Raw genomic sequence first — 17,468 nt, 5'->3', positions numbered from 1 at the left:
CCGTCACAATATATATATATATATATATATATATATATATATATATATATATGGTTCATGGTGGGGCCCGGAGTCTTGTTGCGCCATAAGCATCTCATTCTTCTATATTAACAAATCAAAACAGCGAACGATAGAGAATGGGATGCGATTCGTAGCAGGAATTAGGCTCTTTGTAAATTTTGCAATCTGGCTTTCTGTGCTGGAGTGAATTCGAAGCGCTCCAGGCAAAACCCTTTCTCCGGGATTAACTTTTCTCTGTCTCTCTCTCTCTCTCTGTCTCTCTGTCTCTCTCTCTCTCTCTCTTTCTCTCTCTCTCTCAATCTAGGTTATCTGAAACTTTATATATAGTTTTTTCTGGGGTGTATACCCCCCAAAAATGTATGTATTTTTATGTATGTATTATATATGTATGTGCAGGCGATGAGTCACAATAACGTGGCTAAAGTATGTTGACCAGACCACACACTAGAAGGTGAAGGGACGACGACGTTTCGGTCCGTCCTGGACCATTCTCAAGTCGATTCTCAAGTCAAGTTGTCCTGGACCATTCACAATACCTATTTACTGCTAGATAACAGGAGCATCAGGGTGAAAGAAACTCTGCCCATTTGTCTCTGCCGGCGCCGGGAATCGAACCCGGGCCACAGGATTACGATTCCCGCGTGCTGTCCACTCAGCTATCAGACCCCTATGTGAATGTGTGTGTGTGGGAGAGACATTCGACTAGTTATTCAATCCCTCAGCAGTTAGCGTGTGTCTGACAGTCAGTCAGGAAGCCAACGAGGCAGTTAGGGGTCAGAGAGAGGGGGGGGGGGACGCGTTGATCAGTTCCTCTTGTTTCATCTCGCATTTGTCCATTGTATTTTGTGATACAAATCTTTATATGTATATTTCATACACCTGAGGGATTAATCTGTCGTTGTGTAGTTAGTACACTCTTGTTTATGCCCTGGTTATGTAGGTGAGGTCGGTGTTTTCTATGAAGCTTTTCAAAGTAAACTAAAATATTCACAATCAATTAGTATGTCACATATGCACTTATTAAATAAGCCAATATTGGCTATTAGCAAGTGCGAGAACGGGTTCCTGGTCGCGTAGTTGTATTGAGCAAGTTGAACAACTTAGTGTTTAGGGGAGACTAGTGACTGTGCACTTAACTGTGCACTCAACTGTGCACTCGACTGTGCACTCAACTGTGCACTCAACTGTGCACTCAACTGTGCACTCGACTGTGCACTCAACTGTGCACTCAACTGTGCACTCAACTGTGCACTCAACTGTGCACTCGACTGTGCACCATACCTCGGCACTCGCGCCAACACCGATGTCAACAATGCTCATTCCACACACAGTAGCAGTATTATAGAAGTATATTTCACCCAAATTATAACATCTCAACTAACATTAAACAAATAGTATTACCTATTACGTTAGTCATTTAATTGGTTCCAAAAATATATTGTTGAGTAAAAATGGCGTGGTGCGTCTGAGGTGAGCGAGGCTACTAAGGCTCGTTTATAGAACCCTGCTGCAAGTTATGCTCCAATTAGAGGCCATCGCTCGTGGAGATCCATAAGGAAATGGTTATTCATTAGGCCCAAAAGGGCAACGGAACAAAGTGGTTAAAGTGGGGGAGGGTAGTTGGGTTGGTATGCTGGGAACTGTGGGGGGGGGGGGGGCATTTGACGTGATTTACTGGGAATTAATTCGAAGGAGGTTAATTAGGGGGGGAATAGGGTGAAAAGGGTGAAAAGGAGGAGTAGAACTTGAAGGGGGAGAAGGTTTCCCTTTTTTCTCTTTCTACTGCAACTTGTTCTTTCTTTCTCCTATATCACCTCCTTCTTCCTCTTCTTATATTGGTATATTTTGAAAGTATTTTTCCCCTTGACATGTTCCACTGAAGTTCCAGTTAAGGTCTTGAGTGTAGGAGTTATTTATAGCATTTATCACAATTATATATATATATATATTATATATATATAAAATTATATATATATATATATATATATATATATATATATATATATAATTATATATATTATATATATGTGTGTATATCACGAAAATAAACACGTGATTGAGAATGTGACAATGTCAGACCACGGAGGAAAATGAAACAGGAAATTTCCTTAAGTACTTTCGTATATTAAATACATCTTCAGAAGGAATGATCAATTCCTTCTGAAGATGTATTTAATATGCGAAAGTACTTAAGGAAATTTCCTGTTTCATTTTCCTCCGTGGTCTGACATTATCATATTATATATATATATATATATATATATATATATATATATATATATATATATATATATATATATATAATTTGATAATAATTGTGCATATCCTGGTCAATCGTAGATGACTAAAATTTATATTACATTTACGAGATGTTATGTTATACTACGGTAATGTTGCTGATATATGGCCGGACGTGATATATGGCCGGACGTGATATATGGCCGGACGTGATATATGGCCGGACGTGATATATGGCCGGACGTGATATATGCTATACTATAGTAATGATAATTCTTCTAAATTACGAAGAGTGACATATTAATTTCGTAACGAACCGGACCGAAAGAGTAACAGTTAACAAAGTCTTATCCCGACTACTGTGACACAGTCCCTCAGGGTACTGTGCTTGCTCCAATTCTCACCTGACATAGACAAGCACGGTAACTAGAGTACATTATCAACGTTTGTAGAGGATATACACGAGTAGAGGAACTGTAGAGGACTCTGCAAACATTTAAACTGATGTAAATACAGCTATGTCAATGGCCAGAGAATATATGTTTAATAACGAAGTTTCAAGTTCCATGGTTAAAACGAAGATATAAGAACTGAAACTAGAAATAAAACACTGTGAAACCTAATTATGAAAGAAGATGCAACATACAAGACCTGGGAATACTTTTGTTGGAAGACCTTACTAGGCTGAATAACAAGAGACTTTCAAACAATAGATGCCAAACATCAAACAATAGATGCCAACCATCAAACAATAGATGCCAAACATCAAACAATAGATGCCAAACATCAAACAATAGATGCCAACCATCAAACAATTGATGCCAACCATCAAACAATAGATGCCAAACATCAAACAATAGATGCCAACCATCAAACAATAGATGCCAAACATCAAACAATAGATGCCAAACATCAAACAATAGATGCCAAACATCAAACAATAGATGCCAACCATCAAACAATAGATGCCAAACATCAAACAATAGATGCCAAACATCAAACAATAGATGCCAACCATCAAACAATAGATGCCAAACATCAAACAATAGATGCCAAACATCAAACAATAGATGCCAACCATCAAACAATAGATGCCAAACATCAAACAATAGATGCCAAACATCAAACAATAGATGCCAAACATCAAACAATAGATGCCAACCATCAAACAATAGATGCCAACCATCAAACAATAGATGCCAAACATCAAACAATAGATGCCAACCATCAAACAATAGATGCCAAACATCAAACAATAGATGCCAACCATCAAACAATAGATGCCAAACATCAAACAATAGATGCCAACCATCAAACAATAGATGCCAACCATCAAACAATAGATGCCAAACATCAAACAATAGATGCCAACCATCAAACAATAGATGCCAACCATTAAACAATAGATGCCAAACAAGTGATGATACTTAATACCCACGTGCCGTGTGGGGTGGAATAGTCTGGCATACTAACAGCCTCATTCAAAGCTGGAGAAGTTACTGAAGAACGTGCGGAGAACGCATATTAGCACCGCTAACAATCCCTGGGATTGTTAGCGGTTAGTACCGCTAACAATTAGGATTGTTAGCTGATTGTTAGTACCCAAGCTCCATCATCATTAAGAACCCCACGACGGTTCCAAATGTCACTTTATGTATATTTAAAGATTTGTACATTGGGTGTTTACTAATTTTCAGCCCCGTTATTGTGACACTGGTCAGAAATACATTTTGAGGAAGTGTAGTAACTACCGGGAGACAGTTATGGGCACATTGAGAGGGTCAAGAGTGTCCTTCACCTCACGCTAAATAGGGGTGCCTGATCAACCTACGTCAGACTAAGATGTGTGTGTGTGTGTGTTTGTATTCACCTAGTTGTGCTTGCGGGGGTTGAAATCTGCTCTTTCGGCCCGCCTCTCAACTGTCCATCAATCAACTGTTACTAACTACTATTTTTCACACACACACACACACACACACACACACACACACACACGGGTGGGACACGAACAAGGGGACACAGGTGGAAACTTAGTACCCAGATGAGCCACAGAGACGTTAGAATGAATTTTTTTCAGTGTCAGAGTAGTTAATAAATGGAATGCATTAGGCAGTGATGTGGTGGAGGCTGACTCCATACACAGTTTCAAGTGTAGATATGATAGAGCCCAGTAGGCTCAGGAATCTGTACACCAGTTGATTGACGGTTGAGAGGCGGGACCGAAGAGCCAAAGCTCAACCCCCGCAAGCACAATTAGGTGAGTACACACACACACACACACACACACACACACACACACACACACACACACACACACACACACACACACACACACACACACACACACACACCCACACACCACACTCCACTACTTTGTTTTACTCTATTCCTCGTTTTTAATTTTTTTCTAAGGCATTGTACGTATTTATGGGAATTTTATTATTTTTAATTTCATAGATTTGAATTATCTTTAATGTGTATTCTGTCGGTATTTTAAATACGAATGTATATAACATACATATGTATCGTAATTTATTTGGTCTTTGGCTATGTGTAACTATGAGGTAGGAAATGTTGCATCTTAATGTCTTTTATGAGAGGTGGATATGACCAGACATATCCATGTGTCAAGAACGAGCAGACAGTACTCAGCAACAGGAACGAGCAGACAGTACTCAGCAACAGGAACGAGCAGACAGTACTCAGCAACAGGAACGAGCAGACAGTACTCAGCAACAGGAACGAGCAGACAGTACTCAGCAACAGGAACAGACAGTACTCAGCAACAGGAACGAGCAGACAGTACTCAGCAACAGGAACAGACAGTACTCAGCAACAGGAACGAGCAGACAGTACTCAGCAACAGGAACAGACAGTAATCAGCAACAGGAACGAGCAGACAGTACTCAGCAACAGGAACGAGCAGACAGTACTCAGCAACAGGAACAGACAGTAATCAGCAACAGGAACGAGCAGACAGTACTCAGCAACAGGAACGAGCAGACAGTACTCAGCAACAGGAACGAACAGACAGTACTCAGCAACAGGAACAGACAGTACTCAGCAACAGGAACGAGCAGACAGTACTCAGCAACAGGAACGAGCAGACAGTACTCAGCAACAGGAACAGACAGCACTCAGCAACAGAGACAAACAGACAGTACTCAGCAACAGGAACAGACAGAACTCAGCAACAGGAACAGACAGCACTCAGCAACAGGAACGAGCAGACAGTACTCGGCAACAGGAACAGACAGTACTCAGCAACAGGAACGAGCAGACAGTACTCAGCAACAGGAACAAACAGACAGTACTCAGCAACAGGAACAAACAGACAATACCCAGCAACAGAAACAGACAATACCCAGCAACAGGAACAAACAGACAATACCCAGCAACAGGAACAAACAGACAATACTCAGCAACAGGAACAAACAGACAATACCCAGCAACAGGAACAAACAGACAATACCTAGCAACAGAAACAGACAATACCCAGCAACAGGAACAAACAGACAATACCCAGCAACAGGAACAAACAGACAATACCCAGCAACAGGAACAAACAGACAATACCCAGCAACAGAAACAGACAATACCCAGCAACAGAAACAGACAATACCCAGCAACAGGAACAAACAGACAATACCCAGCAACAGGAACAAACAGACAATACCCAGCAACAGGAACAAACAGACAATACCCAGCAACAGGAACAAACAGACAATACCCAGCAACAGGAACAAACAGACAATACCCAGCAACAGGAACAAACAGACAATACCCGGCAACAGGAAAGAGGAAACAGGTACAAGATACTCATTAAGAAAGAGTGGCGGGCAGCGCCCTGCTCGACGCTGTCTCCACCTAAGTCTTTGTGCTCCCACGACCTCTGAACTTTCAGTAAATAGCGGCGACAAAGATCAGAAAGTGAAAGAAGTGACGAATATTTACAAATTGTAAACTTGCAGGAGTATAGCGGTAGAATTCTGGAACTTAAGATCAATAAGAGATGAACCCTGAGGCCAAAAGTGCGCGGAAGGTGTTTTTGTTCAGTTTAAGAGATTAAGGAACAAATTACAGCATCGGAGGTTATTGGGCATCGCTTCCTAGTATTTATGCGGAGTACATGTTTCCACTTGTGTACTTAACTAGTGGTCTTCCGGCTTCAGATCATAATTATTTTTAGCTTCCTCCGTTTCCTCTTCCATCTCTTCCTCCTCCTCCTCCTCCTCTTCCATCTCTTCCTCCTCCTCCTCCTCCTCCTCTTCCATCTCTTCCTCCTCCTCCTCCTCTTCATTGACTTGCCTCACACTTAAACGCTTCAGCACTAAATAAAAACTTGGGAAGGGGAGCTGTCATCATGCCTTGTTTATGTGCCCAGGGAGGGGGGGGGGAGGGAGGATGGGGAGGGGGGGGTGCTCAGCTATGTGTACCCCCCCCCCCCTCCCCCAGGGTACGCCATCCACTGGTACTCAACATTCCACACACATATACTTAAAGGTGTGTGTAAATCATGAAAAATAAACACGTGATTAAAAATGTGACAGTGTCAGACTACGGAGGAAAATTGAAACAGGTATTTCCTTAAGTACTTTCGTATATTAATACATCTTCAGAAGGAATACACTCCTTCTGAAGATGTATTAATATACGAAAGTACTTAAGGAAATGCCTGTTTCAATTTTCCTCCGTGGTGTGACACTGTCATACTTAAAAGGTATATTATGTCAAATTCTGTATTTCTGTATTTACCATCAACTACATCCTCTTAACCCATATGCTCGCTATTGAACCACCACACCTTTCCTGATAACTGCTCAACCACCGATTATTACCGTGGGGCGATGTTGCAAACAAGTATTGCACAATGATTGCAACTTTGAAAGAAATTCGTTATTTTCGTATAAGTTTACATTACTGGATGAGAAGGAGATGAGACATATATGTCTCATGTCCCGGGTGATTAATTGTCTCTATCCTGAATGAAATATTTCGTAAAATCACATTGTTACTCGGGACAAAAGGTTTTCTTAAGAAAATATTAGACGTGTGTGTGTGTGTGTGTTCACTTATTTGCGCCTGCAGGATCGAACATAAGCTCTTGTACCCCGCTTTTCCATCTGCCGGTTGTCTAATGCAATAACCAGATATTTCCGTATCATATCTACTTGTGAAATTACTACACTTACGCTAAAAGGAAACTTTCTAACATCTCTATGGCATACCTAGTTTCAAGCTTCCATATCCTCTTGTACTATTGGTATTGTCACATATTAACCCTTAGGCTTGTGGCATTAGCCTAGTGCATTAGGCTTGTGGCTTCTCCTAGCAGCCTATCGTCAAGTCTACGTCCACTCTGGGGTTCATATATTCCCTTGTCCAATATATATCGCATATAATATTATTATATTCTCCTATATTGGTTTGTAGTTATCATTACCTACCATGCTAAGGCGCTCTATGTAACCACTGGATCAACTAGCTTGTGGTGGTACGAGGCTGGTCTCCGGGGGTAGGGAGTGAGGTGAGGCCAATGTGGTTATCTTGAGATGATTTCGGGGCTTTTAGTGTCCCCGCGGCCCGGTCCTCGACCAGGTCTCCACCCCTAGGAAGCAGCCCGTGACAGCTGACTAACACCCAGGTACCTATTTTCCTGCTAGGTAACAGGGGCATAGGGTGAAAGAAACTCTGCCCATTGTTTCTCGCCGGCGCCTGGGATCGAACCCAGGACCACAGGATCACAAGTCCAGCGTGCTGTCCGCTCGGCCGACCGGCTCCCTAAGCTGACTACTCGTGGTAGTGAGCTTCCAAGAGTCAGTTGACATTGGGCGCTCGTCTGTGGTAGACCTTCACTGATCCCGGTAAACTGCTCCGTAAGTTTGGCAACACTTGTGGCTTTGGGTAATATTAACTTGTAGGAACTGTGTTTGTGTTTGGCACTTTGTTATTTCAGTGTCTTGAGTCATTGACTTGTCTTAAGATTTGATTTGATTTGAAGCACCTCAAGGCAAGGATTGTCGTCCATATATTACGTGTATGAGACAGGTGTATTGCAGGTGTTAAAATTCTTTGTTTTATTAAAATTAACTTTGTTTTTGTTACTTCAATTATATTTCCCCATAATCACATTGAAGTTAAATGCTTTTTTGTTATGTAAGATCATCAGTTCGGTTGAATTTCAGTACCTTATTTAAGGTAACAATATTCATTAGGAAAATTTCCTCTTTCTCCAATCTGTCAATCCCCCTAAGTATTTTATACGTCTGTATCATGTCCCTCCCCCCTCTCTCTCTCTCTGGCGTCGTCAGGCTCAGTTCTTACAGTCTCTCTTCATATCCCATCCCTCGAATTCTTGGACGAGCCTTGTGCTAACTTCTAATCATGTTCGTGTTTATGTATTTCTTTAGATGTAGGCTCCATGGTGTGTGTGTGTACTCACCTAGTTGTCTTTGCGGGGGTTGAGCTCTGGTCTTTGGTCCCGCCTCTCAACCGTCAATCAACAGGTGTACAGGTTCAGAATGTGTGTGTGTGTGTGTGTGTAAGAGAGCGCCCCCCCACCCCCTGCGCCCCCCCCTCACTCCCCCTCCACGAAAAACGTCAACAAATCTTGCCTCCCTCCTCCCTTCCCTTCCCCCCTCTAGGCCCCCCCACCCCCTCTCACCACCTGTGGTATAACCACATCACATCCCAACACACCTCGACGCGTATATCAAATACCTCTTCTGATAGCAATAATCCCGAAGGTTATATCCAAAGTATTCGACGCCCCGTGGAATATTGTGGAGGAGATGGTAATCTGCCTTGAGCGTGGCATAAGAGGCGCCTGTCGCCAGGAAACTGCATCAGCCAGTGTTACAATATTACTAACATTCCCCGTGGGTAGTTCAGAGGCCGGGGAAGGGGAGGATGAAGGGGTCTTGGATGTCAGGGAAGGTGATGGGGTTAGGAGTTGAGGGAAGGGGTGTAGAGGAAGGGAGGAAGGAGTTGGGGATAAGGGGCGGTGGGCTGTATGATGGGCCTCGCTCGGTAATAACACAGGGCAAAAAGGCTTCCATACTCTTCAGTTCCGCGGGATTTATTCGTTCAAAAATAGACGAGTGAAAGATTTATGTAAAACTGGTTATGACGGAACTGTGTGTGTGTGTGTGTGTGTGTGTGTGTGTGTGTGTGTGTGTGTGTGTGTGTGTGTGTGTGTGTATAGTGGCAGTGTTTGCCACTGACGGACGCAATCCACCTCATCCACCACTGGCTGACTCATCCACCACGGGATGAGGTACACGCATCCTTTCAAATTTTAATGAACGACCGAGGAAAGCCTAATGGAATATGAGGAATTTGATATTACTGGTGTTCCGTGTGAGCCGGGGGGGGGGGGGGGGTGAGGGATTGTGGTAGACAGTGAGGGATTGTGGTAGGCTGTGAGGGATGGATGAGGAATTGTGATAGAGGAAGTGATAGTTGAAAGAGAAAATGGTGGGACAGATGAAGGAAGAAGTGTAGTAATCGCGTTAATATGGGAGGGAGAGAGAGGGGGGCTGGGGGAGAGAGGGGACTACGGGAGGGAGAGAGAGGGGGCTGGGGAGGTAGATAGGAACTAGGGAGGGGGGGGGGGAAGAGGGCTGATCTAGATTGGCATAAAGCTAAGACTTAAGCCTCACAAATATTCATGGGAAGACTGGTTCTTTCACTAATAACTGGAGGTCTATTTTCTGTGTTGGATGTTATTGTCATTGTTGTTATGGTGGTTGTAGTGGTGACTCGGTGTAGTTTGTTGAGGTGGCTGCAGTGGTTAGCCATTTCTGCTAGTGATTCGTGGAGGGTAGTGATGCATAGTAGTAATTAGTGGTAGTTGTGGTTGGTAGAAACCAGGAAAGGTGAGGCTGTAGGTCGTGGTTCCCTTCATTTCACACGATCCTTGAGAAAACAGTTGATGACGAAGGTAAACGTTGACTACTGTTGATGATTGAAAGGTGGAGTATCCAGGAGAGTAATGTAGTAAGTGGAAGGAGGGTACGAGGATGTGCTAGAAAGCCGCTAATAATGGGAGACTTTAGTCATTGCCAAGCTGACTGGGATAAAATGAAAGTCTAGGTCAAAGTAAGCAAGTTCCTTATGCAATATATTAAATATTCCAATTAAAGAGAGACTGAACGAGGAGACAAAGATGTACACTAGACATACAGATGAGTCAAATATAAAAAAACTGTAAATGAAATAAAAAGTAATCGAAACTTTTCGATTACGCCAAATATAAACAAGACTATAGAAAAGTCTTCACTGACTCGTCCACTGAAGAGTGACGAACATAATCGATAAAGCAATACAAGAGGTGGATGGAAAGATGGCGCTTATCTGGATTGTCAGAGCTTGTTTCTTGTTAAACTTTAAGAAGAAGCAGATGATAATGAATTAGATTAGAGAGTATCTCTCGGGTGGAAAACAAACTATCGATGACCTCACCGAGGAAGTCCGAACATTTATGTCTGCGAACGAGAAACAAATTTATGAGCATAGTCCGAATACATGACCATACAAAGACTGGGGAACTGTAAGTAGACTTAACCTCCAAGTCTTGCCTACAGCCTAAAGATACACAACGCCACAACAGCGGATTGCGCGAAACTTTACAAAAATAAAAATAACATTAAGAAGCCTAGGCTTTCGGAGCGTTATAGAAGGCATTAGTGAGGCCCAGTGTAGAGTATGCCGCCAAGGCGTCGAACCCACCTAACAAAACAATGCCAAACAGGTAAAAGTGCAGAGGTATGCAGTATGCGGAAGAGTGCAGACGGGTTAACAACACAGTGGATATGAATTGCGTAAGTATTTACCCAGGTCTTCAGGAAAGACCTGGGAAAAGGCTTTCCTGATGGTCTAAAAAATACTTATCTAATTCATATCCACCATGTGGATATGAATTTGAAATAGGTGTTGCCGTGTGTAACCAATTACCGGGCAACATAATAGGCTTGGGGTTCACTTGATTATTTCAAGCGTAGACGAGACATATATGAACGAGTTTGGGTCGATAGAAATAGGATCTGCCTCATATGGGCTAATAGGCCTTCTGTACGATGTGGCAGAGCTAAAAATCTGGAGTCATTGCCTTAACAGATTTGTAGAGTCACTTGTTAATGTACAAGCACTTGTAAATGTGCTTATAGAGCTAGCGCACAGCTCTACAAGCACACTTAAACAAAAAAATAAATATTCTCTCATTCATTCATTGAACCTCTATAAAATAATATATTTTTGTAAATGTTTGTGTAATATAGTGCCTGTCGCTTCGCCATTTTCGTCGGCCGCCTCGACGCCGCGGAAAGAATCCAAGAGGCTTTTCCTCTTTGCTGCGTTCCAGGAATACTGGAAATGCTCTTCAGAAAAATGTTTCACTAATTATATTGAAAGCATTCTGGAAAATAACTTTGTTTTTTTTTTAAATGTAGACTTTGTAATAGGTGTGTGTGTGTGTGTCTATCTTAATATCAAATATTACAAAGAACGCACTGGTCTCGAACCAGTGACCTGGTTATTACCGACTGAGCTCAGTATCCGGAAGTGACGTTGGTTTTGGATAGTTCGTCACAGTGGTTCCCTCCGTGATAACACTACTAAAGCTCCTCTCTTATTGGCGGTTACACATTAAAACTTTATTTTAACTGGTCGGCTGACTAGCCTCGCATTTGAATCGTTAATTTTGAATCTCGTTTCTGGTTCGTCCGGTTTATTTAAATTTGAACTGAAAATTAATGAAAGTTTGTAACTCCTTAATGGGCGGTATTCAGTATAAATAAAATTTAGATTTTATGTTATTAATACAATGTATCATATATTATGCATTATAGTTGTCGGCACATGTATGTGTAAAACGGAAAGGATGGGGTGAATAATTGTTATAGAGGGAATTGTAGGCTTGTTTAGGATATGTAATAATGTCCTATAACAATCAGTGAACATGCGCCCCCTGCAACAGTGAACATGCGCACCCTGCAACAGTGAACACGCGCACCCTGCAACAGTGAACATGCGCCCCCTGCAACAGTGAACACGCGCCCCCTGCAACAGTGAACATGCGCCCCCTGCAACAGTGAACATGAGCCCCCTGCAACAGTGAACATGCGCACCCTGCAACAGTGAACATGCGCCCCCTGCAACAGTGAACATGCGCCCCCTGCAACAGTGAACATGCGCCCCCTGCAACAGTGAACATGCGCCCCCTGCAACAGTGAACATGCGCCCCCTGCAACAGTGAACATGCGCCCCCTGCAACAGTGAACACGCGCCCCCTGCAACAGTGAACACGCGCACCCTGCAACAGTGAACACGCGCACCCTGCAACAGTGAACACGCGCCCCCTGCAACAGTGAACACGCGCCCCCTGCAACAGTGAACACGCGCACCCTGCAACAGTGAACGTGCGCACCCTGCAACAGTGAACGTGCGCACCCTGCAACAGTGAACATGCGCACCCTGCAACAGTGAACATGCGCACCCTGCAACAGTGAACATGCGCACCCTGCAACAGTGAACATGCGCACCCTGCAACAGTGAACATGCGCACCCTGCAACAGTGAACATGCGCACCCTGCAACAGTGAACATGCGCACCCTGCAACAGTGAACGTGCGCACCCTGCAACAGTGAACATGCGCACCCTACAACAGTGAACATGCGCACCCTACAACAGTGAACATGCGCACCCAACTGTGGAGAGCAGGCCCCCACAAGGCTGTGTCTGGCACCTCCTGTCGTTCTGCCCTTACCGTGAGGTCCTCGCTATCCCATATACCGGTGTTCCATTTATCTCATCAACCATTAAACGTGGGCAACATAAAAGCAATATTGCAGCAACGTTTGGGCTACGTTATGTGTTTGCTGGGGATGGGAGGTGGGGGGGTGTTACCGCAGGTCTGGTCGACGACCGGGCCGCGGAGACACTAAGCCCCGGAAGCACCTCAAGGTCTGTACGGCAAGGATATAATGTCTCTCGTGACAGGGTCCTGGGGAGGCGGGGAAGCTGGCTACACACACCTGCTTGAGGCAGGTGTATAGGTTGGTTTGCTGGGGGCAGGTGTGTAGGCAGCTAGCTGAGGTTAAGGATTGGAAGAAGGGCGGACGATTAGGTAGTGGGGAGGGGTTAAGATTGGAAGGGATATGGAGAATGGCGAAGCAGCAAATTTAGAATGGGTGCTACCTTTATGCTCCAAGGATCAGTGCCCCAGACATTAACCAGGCCTTCTGGTGGAAAGCCTGATTTACCAGACTATATGAGTTTGCAACGCGAGGCCCGACAAGGGTACAACAGCCTGGTTGATCAGGTAAACTTCAGAGGTATCCTACAAGTTTCTCCTTGAACACAGTTGTACTTATATTGTGATGAAAGGATTTGAGAGCTTTGAGCCCTTAGCATGTAGAGTTATCTACTAGTAAAGTACCTTAGTGAACATACCGTACCATGTACCCTACCGTACCATATACCATGTACCCTACCGTACCATATACCATGTACCCTACCGTACCATGTACCGTACCATGTACCCTACCGTACCATATACCATGTACCGTACCATGTACCCTACCGTACCATATACCATGTACCCTACCGTACCATATACCATGTACCGTACCATGTACCCTACCATGTACCGTACCATGTACCCTACCGTACCATATACCATGTACCCTACCGCACCATATACCATGTACCGTACCATGTACCCTACCGTACCATATACCGTACCATATACCCTACCGTACCATATACCATGTACCGTACCATATACCCTACCGTACCATATACCATGTACCGTACCATATACCCTACCGTACCATATACCATGTACCGTACCATATACCCTACCGTACCATATACCATGTACCGTACCATATACCCTACCGTACCATATACCATGTACCGTACCATATACCCTACCGTACCATATACCATGTACCGTACCATATACCATGTACCGTACCATATACCATGTACCATACCGTACCAGTTGGGTTTGTTACATCTGCATTGTGACACGAGGGTGATGGACGGAAGGGCATCAGAAATGGGAAGACACAGAAGGGAAATAGGTTAGGTTAGCAGGGGAAATGGAGTGACCATCAACTTCCAGGCGCTTTACACCATCATCATTCCTTCTCTGGCCTGCTGGACGGGTGGCGGTGGTGGCTGACTGTGTGGTTGTGTAGTTAGCTGCCTGGATGGCTAGATGGATGACCGCCTCGTGTGCTAAATGACTGGCTAGTTCCCCCTGGTTAACTAGACTGACTGTGCTCGTTAATCAAGCTGATGTTGCTTCCTGCGATACAACATTTTACACTGACAAAAATGAATTCATATTGTCTGGTGCTAGGAAATGGAACGACCACCTTCCTTCCTCCCCCCCCCCCTCCTCACCTCTCTACCCCTCACCTGTTCCTACCATTCTTCTCCTCTTCCGTATTCCCCTCACCTTTATTCACCACGCGTCTCAAATTTCCCCTTGAAAAAATGTGGTTCATTTGTTGAGGGACTTCAAACTATACCACGCTTCAGGTGTCGTCGCCCCTTCACGTGTCGCAAACGCATGTTTTCCCCAACAACTAGGCCCAGTGTTAGTAATTTATCAGGTTTGTCACCTGACCGAAGTGTCACCTGAGAGAAGCATGTTGGGGTGAAAAAAGTAGAAATAATGGAAACAAAGCTGGGAAAGGTGTAGAGAGAGAGATAGCGCGTTACTGGGGGTGTGCCCCGGTACCGTTCCAGCCCCATTCCATAAAAATTAATTAACACCAGTTAGGGATTTTTAACACCTTGCACAACCTGAATATTTTTGACTCTCGAAACTAACACCTCCGTTCCCTCCCGGCTTCTGTACCCCCTCCCACACACCCTGTGTACCCCCCTCTCTCCCACACACCCTGTGTACCCCCCTCTCTCCCACACACCCTGTGTACCCCGTCTCCCTCCCACACACCCTGTGTACCCCTCTCTCTCCCACACACCCTGTGTACCCCGTCTCCCTCCCTCACACCCTGTGTACCCCTCTCTCTCCCACACACCCTGTGAACCCCTCTCCCTCCTACACACAGGCCACACACCGTGTACCCACTCCCTCCCTCCCACACACCCTGTGTACCGCTGGCCCCGGTCACACACGGGGAGACCAATCACCTGTTATGCAAGTCGACTTTGATCACGAGGAAGACTCCAGTAAGGACCGGCACCCTTCCATAGGTACCAGGCTCTGGCTGACGCTGCCATCCTGCGAAGGGACGGGGCAGACGCTGCCATCCTGCGAAGGGACGGGGCAGACGCTGCCATCCTGCGAAGGGACGGGGCAGACGCTGCCATCCTGCGAAGGGACGGGGCAGACGCTGCCATCCTGCGAAGGGACGGGGCAGACGCTGCCATCCTGGGAAGGGACGGAGCGGACGCTGCCATCCTGGGAAGGGACGGGGCGGACGCTGCCATCCTGGGAAGGGACGGGGCAGACGCTGCCATCCTGGGAAGGGACGGGGCGGACGCTGCCATCCTGGGAAGAGACGGGGCGGACGCTGCCATCCTGGGAAGGGACGGGGCGGACGCTGCCATCCTGGGAAGGGACGAGACAGACGCTGCCATCCTGGGAAGGGACGGGACGGACGCTGCCATCCTGGGAAGGGACGGGGCGGACGCTGCCATCCTGGGAAGGGACGGGGCTGACGCTGCCATCCTGGGAAGGGACGGGGCTGACGCTGCCATCCTGGGAAGGGACGGGACAGATGCTGCCATCCTGGGAAGGGACGGGGCTGACGCTGCCATCCTGGGAAGGGACGGGGCTGACGCTGCCATCCTGGGAAGGGACGGGGCTGACGCTGCCATCCTGGGAAGGGACGGGGCGGATGCCGTCAGCCAACGACAGGATGGCAGCCCTTTCAACAAACTCACTTTAAAGTTTGGAGGAGTTTTCTGCGTTTAGCAGACGCCGGTTCAAGGGTCCCTAAAGGCATAACAAACAATAAATTATGTGTGGATACATGCGGTAGTTGTTACGGCCACTAAGGGTCGTACCCGGGTGCTTGGTGGATGAACCTAAGTGATAGTATCCGACCCCAAGTTGGTAGTGGCTTTCAAGAAGGTGACTTGGTTATGCAATAAATAAAAGGAGGAGGGGGGGGGGGAGTAACACTGATTCCTTTATCAATATATTCCCATCACCTTAAAGAGAAGCATACAAATGAAATATTACTACACTTAGATGTGTACACAGGTGTCGCTCTCACTTAGGACACTGAGCATTCCACGACGCTAACACAATACAGCCTTCGTTAATCTTCGTGCTACCCTGACACACAGTACCGTTCCCGACCTTACCGGCCACAGTACTGGGAAACACTAACGAGTCTACCTTTGCCGTGGGCCAGCCTACCGAGAGTCTCACGAGGTGCCTCTCTGCCCACTACCACTCTCCAGCCTAGTGCTGGCAGAGAACCTCAGCCACGCGCTGATTGGGGCCTCTACACAGACAAATACAGGGGTACTTCGCCCCTGGCAGGAGCCCCCTAGCAACGGGATAGCAACGCTCCTCGACAGACACTTCACTGTCGGTCGTCTCTCCCCTTCGCTAGTCCCGGGATACGCCGAATTCTTCCACTGCTACTCCACTAGCAGAAACTGCACTATTCCTGTTCGGCGGCGGCTCACTTAGTCGTCAGGCGGGACTAAGATGGGAGAGTTCAGGCTGCCCAAGGTACACTACCTTCCTCAGTACCACTGCTGCCCACGTCACCTCTGTGGATACAGACACATAGGGTACTGGGGAACCTAAGAAGCAACACTAACTCACTCTGGCATTAATATTATGCTTGTCGCTCCAACAGATGGCGTTGGTCTTGAATCGCCACGTCACCAGAGGTCATCTACAATGACCTCACTTGCTATTCAAGACAGGAATCTTGAGCCATATGCAGCTGTTACGCTACCACCTATAGATGGCGTTGTCTACGTGGCGGCCCATTCGCGGGGAGTTTGGGTACAGACTCATAGATGGTGCTGGAACTACCAGGCCATTCGCAGACGGCGGTGACGAGTCCGTAACAGTAGTCTTGCAACTGCTTCACGTCACCATTGGTGACATGAAGCAGCCTACATAAACCTACATAAGCCTACATAAAAGCCTACATAAACAAGCGGTTGTAGGAGTCAACATTTACATAAGTAGCTCGGATATAAAT

General features: G+C 45.7%; 3 protein-coding genes across 3 annotated transcripts in view; 2 read left to right on the top strand and 1 right to left on the bottom strand.

Annotated features, from left to right (window-relative positions):
- Nucleotides 1-17,468, top strand: part of cac (calcium voltage-gated channel subunit cacophony) — a 749,704-nt gene that overhangs the window by 55,978 nt on the left and 676,258 nt on the right. The gene's annotated exons all lie outside the window — the stretch shown is intronic.
- Nucleotides 421-3,658, top strand: LOC138353903 (immunoglobulin G-binding protein H-like). The gene is made up of 3 exons (XM_069307321.1): nucleotides 421-444; nucleotides 1,126-1,357; nucleotides 2,973-3,658. The coding sequence occupies exons 1-3, from the start codon at nucleotides 421-423 to the stop codon at nucleotides 3,656-3,658; spliced, it is 942 nt and encodes a 313-aa protein (XP_069163422.1).
- LOC138353902 (SUMO-interacting motif-containing protein 1-like) overlaps nucleotides 6,411-17,468 on the bottom strand; it is a 17,662-nt gene continuing 6,604 nt past the window's right edge. The window contains exons 4-5 of the mRNA XM_069307320.1: nucleotides 8,980-9,085; nucleotides 6,411-6,600 (exon numbers count right to left, since the gene is read on the bottom strand). Coding sequence (XP_069163421.1) covers nucleotides 6,411-6,600; nucleotides 8,980-9,085 — 296 coding nt within the window. The remainder of the gene's footprint in view (nucleotides 6,601-8,979; nucleotides 9,086-17,468) is intronic.

Source organism: Procambarus clarkii, chromosome 60 (genome assembly GCF_040958095.1).
Source record: "Procambarus clarkii isolate CNS0578487 chromosome 60, FALCON_Pclarkii_2.0, whole genome shotgun sequence".
NCBI lineage: Eukaryota > Metazoa > Arthropoda > Malacostraca > Decapoda > Cambaridae > Procambarus > Procambarus clarkii.
Note: the sequence above shows the minus strand (reverse complement) of the source record. Positions and strands in the feature narration are given on the sequence as shown.

Coding starts and splice junctions, on each gene's coding strand:
- LOC138353903 (XM_069307321.1), top strand. CDS start 421: ATGAGTCACAATAACGTGGCTAAA. Junction 445..1,125: donor GTCACAATAACGTGGCTAAA/GTATGTTGACCA, acceptor TGAACAACTTAG/TGTTTAGGGGAGACTAGTGA. Junction 1,358..2,972: donor TCATTCCACACACAGTAGCA/GTATTATAGAAG, acceptor TTCAAACAATAG/ATGCCAAACATCAAACAATA.